This window comes from Mchenga conophoros, linkage group LG18 (genome assembly GCF_057382185.1).
Source record: "Mchenga conophoros isolate Kocher_MC1m ecotype Shallow Benthic linkage group LG18, M_conophoros_male_GT1.1, whole genome shotgun sequence".
Lineage (NCBI taxonomy): Eukaryota > Metazoa > Chordata > Actinopteri > Cichliformes > Cichlidae > Mchenga > Mchenga conophoros.
In genome coordinates this window covers 26,921,062-26,934,183 of record NC_140543.1, presented here as the reverse complement: position 1 = coordinate 26,934,183, position 13,122 = coordinate 26,921,062, and the positions used below count along the sequence as shown (strand labels likewise).

At 41.6% G+C, this 13,122-nt stretch overlaps 1 protein-coding gene across 2 annotated transcripts; it reads right to left on the bottom strand.

Annotated features, from left to right (window-relative positions):
- Positions 1 to 2,810: 2,810 nt before the first annotated feature.
- Positions 2,811 to 12,573, bottom strand: LOC146554015 (angiopoietin-related protein 1-like). 2 transcript variants are annotated; one of them, XM_085255818.1, is made up of 5 exons: positions 12,354 to 12,573; positions 8,475 to 9,299; positions 6,581 to 6,774; positions 4,759 to 5,029; positions 2,811 to 3,953 (listed from the first exon to the last, which is right to left on the bottom strand). In XM_085255818.1, exons 2-5 carry the CDS (start codon positions 9,277 to 9,279, stop codon positions 3,766 to 3,768), a joined length of 1,458 nt encoding a protein of 485 aa, XP_085111944.1. In that variant the 5' UTR covers positions 9,280 to 9,299; positions 12,354 to 12,573; the 3' UTR covers positions 2,811 to 3,765. The 2 variants fall into 2 exon arrangements, with proteins under 2 accessions (XP_085111944.1, XP_085111945.1); XM_085255819.1 differs by having other exon boundaries at positions 8,475 to 9,271.
- Positions 12,574 to 13,122: the final 549 nt, after the last annotated feature.

Sequence of the window (13,122 nt, the reverse complement as noted above, 5' to 3'; positions counted from 1 at the left end):
ACACTTGGATCAACCCACACTGGCTGATTTGTGGCGGTCTGTTCTCACTGAGGGTTTAGAGGCACATTTATAACAGGAAGGTGGTCCGTTATAATCAGCGTCCTTTTCCTTGGTCAAGCTGGGAAAATCTGTATTGAAATTAATCCAGTAAAGCTTCTCAGGGGGTAGCAGTGGAGGACAGGGATGGACAGGACGTCTAGATTTTGCATTAAAGCACAAAAAAGTGTTTTAGAGAACAACCATGCTCTAGAAAGGTATCTAAACCTGCTTTCAACCTTGTCAGCAAGCAGTAGGCCTATACTTTGTTAAAAATGCTTTGTATATGTCAGTAGGTCACATTTCTGCATGTTTTATTTTATTTATGCGGAGCACCTTTTAAGAAAATTAAAGGAATAGATTGGATTTCTACATAGAAACAAATCTTGTTTCTCATTCATGATTAGTAAGATCATTGTGCAATCTGCCAATTTTGTCTACGCTTGATTATGGTGATGTTGCTTCTCTATTCAAGTTGAAGCCTCTTGATTCTGTGTACTACCGTAAATTACGATTCATTACAGGTGATTGTTTTCTTGGTCACCATCGTATCTTATATGAGAGAACAAAATGTGATAATGTACAGTAAATCGAAGACAGCAGCATTGTATGATATTTATTTACAAGGCTCTTTGCTGCAAAGATTGCCTGCTTATCTCCTTGACTGAATTTAAACGGAGCTCTTACAATGTCAGGCCGTGGGACATTTTAAACATTAGCTGTACCTGTTGTTCACACTGAAATTGGAAAAACTGGATTGAAATATTTCTCCACCTACAAACGGAACAAACTACCAAAATGTTATGAAGCTACTCTTGTGCATTTTTTTAAATTGTGTACATGTACCTGTTTGTCTAACTTTTTGTATGTGTTTTATTTTGTTCACAGGTCTGTCTTGAAAAATAGATCTCAATCTCAATGAGACTAAATGTTTAAATGAAGGATTTAATAAGCATTTATATATTTTCAGACCTGTGACAGATTAAAGCCCTTGGCCTCTAATTTTCACGTTTATTTGCTTTTTTGCTAGCTCTTAGCTTACTTGAGCACAGAAACGGTTATACAGAAGACAAATTCTCTTAAAATCAGAAGAATCCTCAAACAATAAAACTAAAATCAGCTTTAATAGCTTTGCACTTTTTTTTCTCATCTTTTCAGCGGCGTGGAATCAGTGTTATGGGGGTAGTTTCCAGAACTACTCAACTTCTCATTTTAGAAGTAAAAAAAGGGGGTATATCACATTAATCTGTAAGCTTTGGATCCACTTGCTTTGCTTTTATAACTCTTGATCCTGACTGGAAGTATTTTCCAGTTTTATGGCAAAGTAAGCTAAACGCCAGGTGGCCGAAGTTTCAGATTTATTAGAGACACATGAGAGTTGTACCGTTAATCTCAATTTTACTGTTTGCAAGATATTCTGATGTAATTAAATTCAGTCTTCTAAACTAACATCGACATGCATGCAGGCAAACTCTCAGGAAACAGAGGTTTTGACGGTAATAATGAGACAGATTTATAGACATAAAGGCATTAAGAGCACTCTTTTGGACTGTCAAAGGGAGAACACAATGGTTGAAAAAGAAAGAAAAAGGATTCATGTGTTCCATGTGATCAAAGTTGTGCGCCTGGCGTTGATGACTTTGCTTGAAACCAGTCATCCACGGACACCACTTGAAGAGTGTGATGGTCTGGCTCATCAACACAAAGCCGACAGGGCCAGAAAGATTTAAGACAACTCTTATTAGTGTCAAATTCAAAGTGTTGCAAACTGGTCCAGGAATTCGCTGGAACTTTTGGATTTTGCATATCCTTCTTCTATTAAGTGTCATAGCACTTGTTTGAATCAGCCGTGGAAAACAACTTTTAACCAGCAAGACAGAACAGGACGAATAATTAATAAGTCAAGTAAACCTATTGAGTTGGTGAACAGATAAACCAGCCTATGGAAAGAGCTCTTTTGAAACCACTTGAACAAGAATGTCCCCTGAAGTGAACCCTAAATGTTCCCATTTAGTGACTGTTGGTTGTGTAATATTGTTCTGCCAAGCATCGTGACTCATCGGCTTTTATTGCTGTTTAATTTTAAGATTGTAATGCCATTTTTTTTTTATTAGCGGCTGCTTTTTTACATGTCCATAAACATGTTTCCATGTCCAGCTGGGTTTGACCCGTGTTCCTGGTTCATATTTCATGCTTTATAAAAGTTTTTAAAGACATGGGTGTGAAGGCCATTGTGGTGGGTGAGCACAACATGTGAGCCTATTTTCAGATCCGAGACTACAGGCTGCTTGGCTTTAATGTGTTGTTGTGGATACAACAACTGGCTATTTCTTCAAATGCATCCCCATCATTTTACATCCCTGCAACCCCCTCCTCAGGGATGGTTTTCCTTAAAAGGATGCTGCTCTCCATCTTTACCAGTGATTACAGGGTGGAGGGACTGGTGTCTTTGTTGAGGAGAGATTTTCTTTAAATTACAAAAACATACAGTTCAAGCACTTTTGTGTGGAAAGAATGTACATTTCTCTGTGTTTGAAAAAAAAAAAAAGGTCGTGCGGGTAGGGGGCTGGTTGGGTGGCTGGAAAAAATAACTTGGAAATTTGGACCCATTCCATCCCAGTTCATCTCCTCCTCCCCTTCCTTCCCTCTATTTCTCTCTCCATCTCCGTCTGGCTTTCAGAAATGTGTTTCTCGTTGTCTGTCCCCATGCCTATAACTTTCAACACGCTCGGCTGGCATATTCTTCATGCTCGAAAACCACTCAAAACAAAACGGAAATCCATCTTTTTTATTCCCCCTCCCAACAATGATTGTATTTCACAGAGTCATACTCAAGTTTAATCAACAGCCAAATGAGAAAAACATATAAAACAAATTTCCATACGTGTAAGCACACTTGGAGAATGATTGTCACGTACAGTGCAGGAAATTAGTCCTATTTCCCTCAGGACACCTGGCCCCTTTCACTGTAATGATAACTTAATTATACACATAAATGATCCTTTCTGGTCTTCTGCACTCAAAGTACTTTAACATGCAGTATACAGGTCATTTTAAGTGTAGGGATTAAAAATAAAATCGCCACTCTTTCCATGTAATCAAATGTATAAACTCCAACTCATTAATGTGTTGCTCTTTCACATCTGGAAGTGAATACAGAGCCCAGATAAATCTATAACGTAGTAACAAAATATCTTTTCCAGCTACCAGCAACTATAGGAAGTTAAATGCCGTATACGTGTGTTTCCTCCAGACGTTTATGTTGGCGAGGTAGGACGAGCTGCATTAAGAGCCTGCGATGCTAACCGTGGGAATGAAATCACAGCTGCTGAAGTTCCTTTATGATGTGGCTTCTCTGCCCCATGAAGTTATATACTAATAAGAAAACATTGTGGTTTCTTAATCAGAGAGACAGCTACCATTATTTTAGTGAAAAACGTAGGCATATACTCTTAATTCACCTTCTCGGTCATACACATTAGGTGGTTAAAGGAGCAGTATGGCTTCCTATGAGCAGTCATATAGGAATATGGTAAATCCATCTATGTTTGAGTCAGCTATGATATCAAAAGGAGAACAAGCAGAATCTGTGTCTTTTATAGCAGAGAGTTCAGGTCACTGTCTGACGATTGGTAAACTCCATCTTCAAGCTGGGCTCAATGTAGATGGAGTCAAGTTTGCCGTGGCCTACATAGCTGCCCCTTGACCAGCTTGGCTTATGCATTCTTCTCAATCTATGGGCCTGATCATCATGCGGACAGACTTCATTGAGTAGAAACCTCCGCCATAGTCGGCCCAGAAGATACCATCTTGGTATTTGCTACGGTAGACACCTCCGTTGTACCAGACACCGTTGAGATTGGTTTGGCCACATCCGTTGTACCACCAGCCTCCTTTATGGAAATGGGCACAATTACCTGCGAATGGGAAACAGAAGAATTGGTTATCATATTGGTTATTCTTCTCAGTGAGGTAATTGGCACTGCCCTAGAAAACATTACTATAATTTTTAAAAAACTATAAGTTTTTTTCCCTTTTTGTTCTGTTTTTGTCCTTTTGTTATCTTGAGATTAGCATTCTGTGTTGTGTATACACATATAACATAACATTGTATTGTATTTTGTTATCTTTTACGTCTGCCAATAATGATGGACAGAAAAAGTATTTCTAGCGATGGAACCCAGTCTTTATTTTTTCTATCAAGTGAGAAAAATTGACTGTGATAGTAAAGCTTTTCTGAAAGCGACAAATGGAGGACACCACGTGCTCATACAGCAGCCATGCCTTAAATCATACATTGCTTTCTAGTCTATTTTACAGTAATTATAACCATATTTATGAAATGAGCATCTTGCTGTGATATATTTTGAAACAAAGTATTGAGACTATAAGTTAAATTAGGTGAAAATGTTTACTGAGGTAACTTTGTAAACTTGTAATCAGCTGCACTGCACCCAATTAGAAAGACTGCAAGTGTAAAGTACAGTTTTTTAGACCCATCCCATCTTTTACATATACCACTGATATGAACAAACTTGGCCTCGTGTCACAGTATGTTCCCTTTTGAATCTGTTAGTCGATTCTGATATGTTTTGACCAATCAAGAAGGACCACTTAGACTGCAGATTCCAATAATTTAATGGTCTCAATTATTCAAAGAGAAAATGTATATTTCAACACTTCAGAGAAGACTAAGTGTGACAATCTCACAGTATTGTTTACCTGAGAAAGCATCTTTGTCTCGATCCAGAGTAGTGAACTGTTTGCCGTTGTGGCTGCTCAGAGAATCCCCAGCATTGCCCTGGTAGGTGCCCAGCCTCAGGCGGTAGCCTTCGCTCTCTGGCTCCAAGTGGAAGCTGCTGTACTGAGCGTAAACCTTCTTGCCCATCCAGTCCTCCAGCTCCACTAGCAGCTTGTAGTCCCCCTGCCTTCCGAGGCCGTAGATGCCTTCTAGGCCGAGCCAGTACTCTCCGTCTATGTTGCCAAAGCCGCTCTGAGTCAAAGGAAGATTAAAAGGAAAGTTACAAAAAAGATCACAGAAAACAATGTACACTGTTTGTTCTGCGGTTACCCGTGGAGTTTAGAAACATGAGGATTATTTAGGAAAATAAAAAGGAGTTGTGGGTGATGATGAGTGACTGTCAGGGGAACAAATAAGAAAGGTCTTTCTCATGACATGATTCTGCAGAAAAGTGAAAATTAAAAAGGAAAAAAAAAATACATTGAGATATACGGATACCATCCTGCATTTGAAATTCCTGAGGAAGACATGCTGTAGAGTTTATGCTGGAAAAGCCATCTGTCTTCAAAATTCTCCTTCATTGCAGGCTGAGGGTCGCAGATGCCAACAGACTTAATAAACTGATCCGTAAGGCCAGCAATGTTGTGGGGATGGAGCTGGACTCCCTCAAGGTGGTGTCGGAGAGGCGGATGCTGTCCAAGATAAAGACAATGTTGGATAACACCTCCCACCCACTCCATGACATGTTGGTCAGTCACAGGAGCTCGTTCAGTGAGAGACTGAGATTACCGAAAAGCACCACTGAACGACACAGGAAATCATTCCTGCCTGTGGCCATCTCCCTGTACAACGCATCCACTTAACACACTGTTTGCTGCTACAGCTACACATGTTTCTTTTCCAACTATTTATTTATAAGTGACTTATGTATGTATGTATGTATATATATGTATATATTGTACTATTCTTAGTTAGCGTATTGTCTGTCTTGTCTTAATGTTGGTTTAAAATGGAGCACTGTAACAAAAAATAATTTCCCCCAGGGATCAATAAAGTATTCTGATTCTGATTCTGATTGCTCCTACCCCACAGCAACGATCTCTTGGATCATTGCTAATAGTGAAACTGGCCTGGCCACTTGTGTTGAAAAACCACCAGCCATCTATGTCTGGCTACATGCCGCCAGAACACTTCACTTGGTAAAAGAGGTTGAGGTTTGTGATTGCGGATTAGTTCGGGGAGCCAGCAAATGATGAATGATGTAGGCTTTGAGTTTGAGGCCTCCTCTGTGGTGTGTGTATGTGTGTGTGGCTTTGTGGGAGAGTACAGAGGTAAATCAGTGTTGGAAATTGCAATTTAGACTCCAGCCTTGACCTGGTTGAATGGAACTCCGGATTGCAGAGGCTGCCAGCAATGATGTACTCAATCTCAGTCTCACTGTGCTTTGATGTGGTGTAGTACTAACCATCCACCCAGGAAGGTGCTGTAGTAGAAGCAGTTTGGAAAGAATTTGGCTCCAGCTGAGCTGTGGAACATACCTTCCTAGTGGGACAGCTAATGTTTCATAATGGGAAAATAAAAAAGGATCTCCAACAAATGGTGCTGCTGACATATCTTACAGTAAGTGAATACATGACGATTCAGGCTCAGGGAATTGTTTCAAACACCCCAGTGGTTCCTCTAGATGGAACGTATAACAGCACATTGTTATCTCTGGATAGGCCAAGTATTTATTTGACAGCACTTTTAAAAGAAGAAAAGAGGGGGAAAGAGATGGGGCAGAGGAAGTGCAATTGTCATCACCTTGTAGTTTTCCCAGTTCCTGAAGAAGTTAACTGAACCATCCCTTCTGCTCTGGATGACAGTCCAGCCGCCGTTGTCTATGTCCTGTTCACACCAGGCCTGCACTGGCCTCTCAGCTTCATCTGGTCTGATTAGGTACATGCCACTAGTGCTGTAGCCAGCCTCCTGTGCTGCAAGACAGTCTCTGAATGGGCCTGAGGGAAAAGAGAATAAGAGAAGATACAGTTGATAAAAGTAAGAGAGAACTAAAAAATCTAGCTCTATCAAGAAAGTAGAGAGCTGAACAAACATTCTACATTTTTGTAGGAAAAAATAATCCGATTTACTAAAAATACATTTGTATATGCTTATAAAAATCAAAGACCTGAGACAAAAATCTGAAGGTGAGGTTTGTTAGGCTTTTTGAATTGTTAAGGAAACGGATGCTAGGCTAGTTAGCTTTTACCAGTACTGTTTACTATTAGATTCAGCCAGTAACTTATTTATGCTACATAAGAAACTGAATTGGACTTTAGAGCATTCAGTTCTTTTTTTCAATGCACAAAATTAGTAATAAACAAAACAAAACCCCAAAGAAATCAAATATGCTTCAGCTTAGATTAACAAACTATCCTCAAGTTAGCCTAACCTAGCTAAGATGTAGTTAGCGTGGACTACTTTTTATATAGACCAAAAGTAGCACTACCTTAATCCGTGCTATCAGTAAAAACTGTTCTGTTGAGTTTATGAATACTGAATACAACATGATGCTAATTTTGTAAGTATGGCCCTGTTTGATATTGACAAGATTGCAAAGTGTAAATGCTCAGCTTGAGGCTTTAAAAAGACTTCACAAATCACTGGGTAACATTGCAGGCTTCTTTCTTTTTTTATCCTGTTTTGTAGGTAAGTGGTTTCAAATGTTACATTTTCACAAAGCACACTTCTCTAGAGAACAAAAGGTCAATTTTGACCAAACCTATCATCCGACCGCAATTGGGTTTCATAGGGCAGATTAAATTAGAGCACTGAGACAACGAGTTTACATTACAAGGAACGAAATGTCTGACAGAAAATGAAATATGCGGGAAAAAACAGTAAACACGAAAAAAAAGTCACACAAGCACACAGAGTAATATAAAACACATGTATTGTAGGTCTGCAAAGTTAAATACAGAGCAGTAGAAGAAAATTGGCCTATTAAGTCACCTTAATAAGAAATAACTTTCCCTCATTTGAAGTAATAAAAAAGTAGATATCTTATTAACCTTTCTTTAATAATGTCTGCCCTTTCGCAAGCTAATTTAACATTGTAAATTTTTTCATTGTTGGCAGGTGTAGAAGTGAGTTTACAGAAAGGATGAGGAAGTCGCTCACATTATGATAATAAGGTAAAGGTATAGTCCATTCACTTATATAACAGAATTACCTCTACTTTGTGGTTTGGACGGCGCCTGTAATGCCAGCCTGAGTTTTGTCTGCACTTCACATGCAGTTGCAGTTTTATGAAGGATCTTTTGCACACAGCTGCACTGAAGTTCAACACACTCTATTATTCTTGGGTGAAGGTAATTGAACTATCTGAGGGAGATCTGTTGATGAGCAAAATCTCACTGCTTAGGACTTTCTTTGTTCTACTTTAGGTTGCATGCCTCTATTCAGACATTAGCGCATTTTTATTTCCATCCTGGTTTGTGTTCCTTCTGTTGAGGTGCGAGCTGAATTTACAAAATCTTTAACCTTTAGAAGTTGGGACACTGGCCCACCTGCAGCTGTGTTCAAAATTTTGGATTATTATTTTGTTGTGGTTGGCCTGTGAAGGCTGCTCTACATTTTACCATGACTGTGTTGGATATTTGGGACTGAAGCAGGGATTAAATGAATGGATTTGTGGATGGATGAGTAACTCTCTAACCTTCTGCGCTGAAGTTTCTCTGTGGAGGTTTCTGGGCTTCCAGGGTACCGCTTGTGGGTGACGGACCGGAACGAGAGCCTCGTTCCCGTGCAAACCTCTGGATTTCGTTGGTGAAACGTGGCACATTGACTGGAATGTTCTCAGGCACCACCTGCACCAGTGGAGGTCCAAGAGGTGGATGCTCATGCCTACGACTATACACCTGCATACAGCGCTCTTCCAGTGCTCCTATAACCACTGACTGGTTATTCACTATTGCTGACAGGGCTGCATATTTGGCCTCCAGTTCCCTGTAGCGGGATGCCAGGCGCAGCGACTCGGTGGTGGCGTTGAGGATGCGTGTCTCCAGCTGAGCCAGCTCCAGCGAGTTGTCCCTCTTCCGGATGATCTCATGAAGCAGCTGCATGTAGAGCTGGGTCACTCGGGAGTTCATGTTTCTGCTCTCTTTCCTCAACAGCTTCATCTCATTCACCAAGTTGCCATCGACGTCCACCACCAGCTTCAAAGTTTCCATCTCCCGACGCTGCTTAGACAGCAGGTCGCGCACCGAGGCCACATCCAGGCGTGTCACTCGATCCTTGTCGGTTGAATAACCACGGGTGGCACAGATGGGGCCTGTGATCTTCTGCTCGGGGACCAGGAAGGTGTAAGAGCACTTTTTGTTTTCTCCATTGGCCTCTGGGGCCCTTCTCATCCGGGAGAGGATGGGGTTCTTGGTAAAGGCTTGACTGTTGCTCCAGAGGGACAGACCAAGCAGAATAAATACGGTCCACATTCCAGGTCCCATGGTGTTTCCTCTATGCATTATCAAAAAAACATACAGATCTATGAAAAGGAAAGAGAAACGCATTGCATACATAAGGAATTAGGTTGGTGTTATTCTAGAGTTTTCCATGACCTGCAGCTCCTTGCGAATTCCCTGCCACAGATCTGGACATCAGTGGGTGCCTGCTTCTAAAAGGACTTTGGTAGCATCAAAATAAACTGACTCCACTAGAGTTGGTTCAGATATTTATCTTTATCACTCATCTCTTTCCATTTGATCATCTTTCTAACAGGCAGACTACAAGAAAACTAAAGTTTTGCAAAGGCTCTCTTTTTTCCTTTGAATCTGTTTAATCGATTAAAAGGGGCGATTGTGGCTCAAGAGTTAGGAGTTCGCCTTGTAATCGGAAGGTTGCCGGTTCGAACCCCGGCTTGGACAGTCTCGGTCGTTGTGTCCTTGGGCAAGACACTTCACCCGTTGCCTACTGGTGGTGGTCAGAGGGCCCGGTGGCGCCAGTGTCCGGCAGCCTCGCCTCTGTCAGTGCGCCCCAGGGTGGCTGTGGCTACAATGTAGCTTGCCATCACCAGTGTGTGAATGTGTGTGTGAATGGGTGGATGACTGGATATGTAAAGCGCTTTGGGGTCCTTAGGGACTAGTAAAAGCGCTATATAAATACAGGCCATTTACCATTTAATCCACTGCGGCTGCAAAACTTAGTCAAAAAGCACCAATAACTAAATAGTTTTTACAAAAGTGAAAACTGAGATACACCTGTTTTCACGTACTAAGCTGTTTGTTCATCAGCAGGAATCTGTGTATTTAAAATCTCCTATTCTAAATACATTCCCCTCGTGGGTTCTCTTTCTTACCACATTTGTATGTCTGGGCGGGTGTGAACAAGTGCTGAGATCTGTTTTTAATATTTCAGTAGACCTCATGGCTCAGACCTTCTGCAAATCTCCCCTATAGTCTTTCACCATACCAGCACCAGCTTATGTGGATAAAACAGAGGAATCTGACAAAAGATTTAACTCCAAGTAAAAAAATTAAATTAAATTAAAATATACTTGAGAGAAAACTGCGTTACTGTGGTCATGGAGGATGCTGAATGTGCTATCTTATAGGGAAGCATCCAGTGGCAGTCTGTGTTTCATGAGGTGCAGACATTTTTAGTCCGGTAATGAGCAAAGAAAGCAGCAGGTGGTAGTCATTGGGCTTCTCTGACTCACTTTAACTTCTGCCTGGCTGCTAGAAAGCAGATACATTTGAGTTTTGGTGACAAATAAAATAAATTGGCGTGTTTGATGAAGAGCAGCGTTTAAAAAAAAGGGGGGGGGGGGGAGGGGAGATTCCTGGGTTATGAGTAATGTTTTCTGGAGTCTATTTTTGGGAAGAAAGCTGGTGTTTTGATCTTATTGGTTTTGACAGCGCAACGAAAAGAAGCAGGGGTGGGCGCATGCTAAGTGAAAGATCCCTCCTTCTCATATTCAGTAACATGGCTTGGCTCTGGAAGTGGAGCAATAACGGCGAGCCAGCGTCAGGCTGACTTTGGCAGTCAAGCCAAATCCAACCAGAAGGCAGTCTGGTGGATGAGTTGAAGCTGAACCTTCAGCTGACACTTCTGACAGGCGCATGATATGAACTGCATCACGCTGATGCTCTGAAACACATCTGCTGAGGATTTTTACAGATGCCCACGAAGGCAGAAATTAATGATCGCGAGGCAGAGACAGCAGGGGCATTGAATCATTTCTGTGGCCTTAACTTGATGTTTAGTTGCATTGAAGAGCCCTGACCACAGTAAACGGGACCGATCCCAGAGCATTACCTAAGCTCAGAATGCTCCGGTAGCAGAATAGTACCCTTTTATCATCCTTGCAGGGAAAAAAACATGCTCGCCTCAAGGGAAAGTTTTTTGTGTTCTCATGAAGCACAAAGACTCATTGATAGAAGTAAAGCTTTGGCTTGTTTTAGCTTTTACATATGGAACTAGCTTCTGTTTATTTGGCATAGATCACAAACCATATGATGGGAAAGGAAAAGGCGCTTTAATGAAAGTGGCCCATGTGTCGGGCTTCAAAAACACCTTGGCACAGGCAGTCAGTTATTATTACTCAGAGAGTGCATTTTTCCTGTCTTTCTGTAGTCACCGGTCATCCCTCCCTTCAATAGCTAAGGCTCAGCAATTGGCCCATCTGTATGTCTCCAACGCCACAATATGAATCTCACAGGCTCTGGTCTGACAGGAGTGACAGTGTTTACATAGAGGCTCCTCAGCCGCAGCTGTGAATCTCATCTGCAGTTATTACCACCAGGTTTCTCTCTGTCGTTCACACCCTGCTGGTCTTCATCAACTCGGCCACAGCATTCATTTTTCCCTCCCTCTTTTTTTCACTTATTAAAAGGGTATTTTCACCTCTACGTTCCTTGGTCAGAGCCAGACCTGACCAGATCCAGCCACCTCATCTATATTAATATAGTCCTTTGCAACCAGACAGGTCAAACTTTGCGGTGGCTGGTTTTCCCCAGTGGAGAAGGGATCTAGGAGGACTCTGCCAAATGGCCCACTAACTCTAAGTGGCACCACTGTGTGCTGGTAAGCTCCTCGATTAAAGGATTTTCTTTTATATATCTGCGAACACAGCGTACGAGTCCCTACGGTCCCATCAAACTGGTTATACCAACATACAGAATATATTATTGCAAATCACATATCCCTCCTTTTTATCCCACTCAAACTTTGTTGTGGCTTTTGCTCGGAGCCAGCAGATTTCTTTCAGGATTAGACCACAAGTTATTCCGACGGTGCCACTGATTAAGTCTGTCTGCTAAAGAGACAACATTAAACATGAACATTAAACATGGTGAATGGGGCCAAGTGGTTCACATCAGACATATTTCCTTTAGGAGATTAACAGTCCTTCCACGGATCCTTCTAAAGCCATCAGAAGAAGGTTTATACTCAGTACATTGCATTTAGATCTGTGTTTTGCATTCATCAAAGATCTACAGATTCAATAATGCGCATATAGTTCAAAAATATACATACTGTCACATCAGTTTCTGAAACTTCACATGCCACTCTGAGCTCTTAAAACAGGCAAAAGTCTAACCTGTGTCAGTGAGATCAATCAGTGGTCCAAGAGCTGCAGGTAGAACCCAGCTCGGTGTCTCACGCGTGCCTCCTCTGCTGGTTCTCCATTCCCATCTCCTCACTCCCAGTCTCCCTCTGACTTTGTTCTCATTGAGATTAACGGCCTGCACACTATGCTATGGCACCAGCAGAAACTGTCAACTGGAAGAGGACACTGGAGGGTGGTCCATATACAGAACGAGAGGGGCTGATGGTGTGATTTTTTTTTCCTCCTGTAGTCTGAGTGGAGGCTTTGGCCCTGCCTTCCTCCTCTGATGTCAGTTTGGGTAAAAGACTCCTCCTAATATAAAGTTTCACCACAAAGTGATGAATGCACTTGGCTGTGAGTCAGTTACTGGTGAAGGCACATGCAAAAAACAATCTTTCTGCCATCTTTTAAATCCTAACAAGATCTGGTTTGCAGGGTTAGTCAGTCTCCTACACACGCAATATGCCAGTCAGGCTTGAAAGCTGATGGACTTTTTTCTTTTCTCCCTCTCACTCACATATTCATCTGTCAGTTTCATTCACCTAACTACTTCTCACAGTCTGCTTACTCCACGCAAATCTGTTTCCTATCAACTCGAATCTAATGACTGAGTGATTCTGGCGATCCAGTATAGCTCTAGCATAATAATACGAGGTCTGTTTTTTTGGATGCGAGTGCTTCTCTCGTGTTTACTCCCTATATGGGATGTGTGTTCCTCCAGAGGCAATCCAAGAGCTATTGGCAGCTGTGCTTATTTGGT

Excerpts from the sequence above, each read along its gene's own strand:
- LOC146554015 (XM_085255818.1), bottom strand. The coding sequence starts at position 9,279 with ATGCATAGAGGAAACACCATGGGACCTGGAATGTGGACCGTATTTATT. Across the intron at positions 6,775-8,474 it reads GAGAAACTTCAGCGCAGAAG|GCCCATTCAGAGACTGTCTT; the intron begins GTTAGAGAGTTA and ends CTTTTCCCTCAG. Across the intron at positions 3,954-4,758 it reads AGACAAAGATGCTTTCTCAG|GTAATTGTGCCCATTTCCAT; the intron begins GTAAACAATACT and ends TCCCATTCGCAG.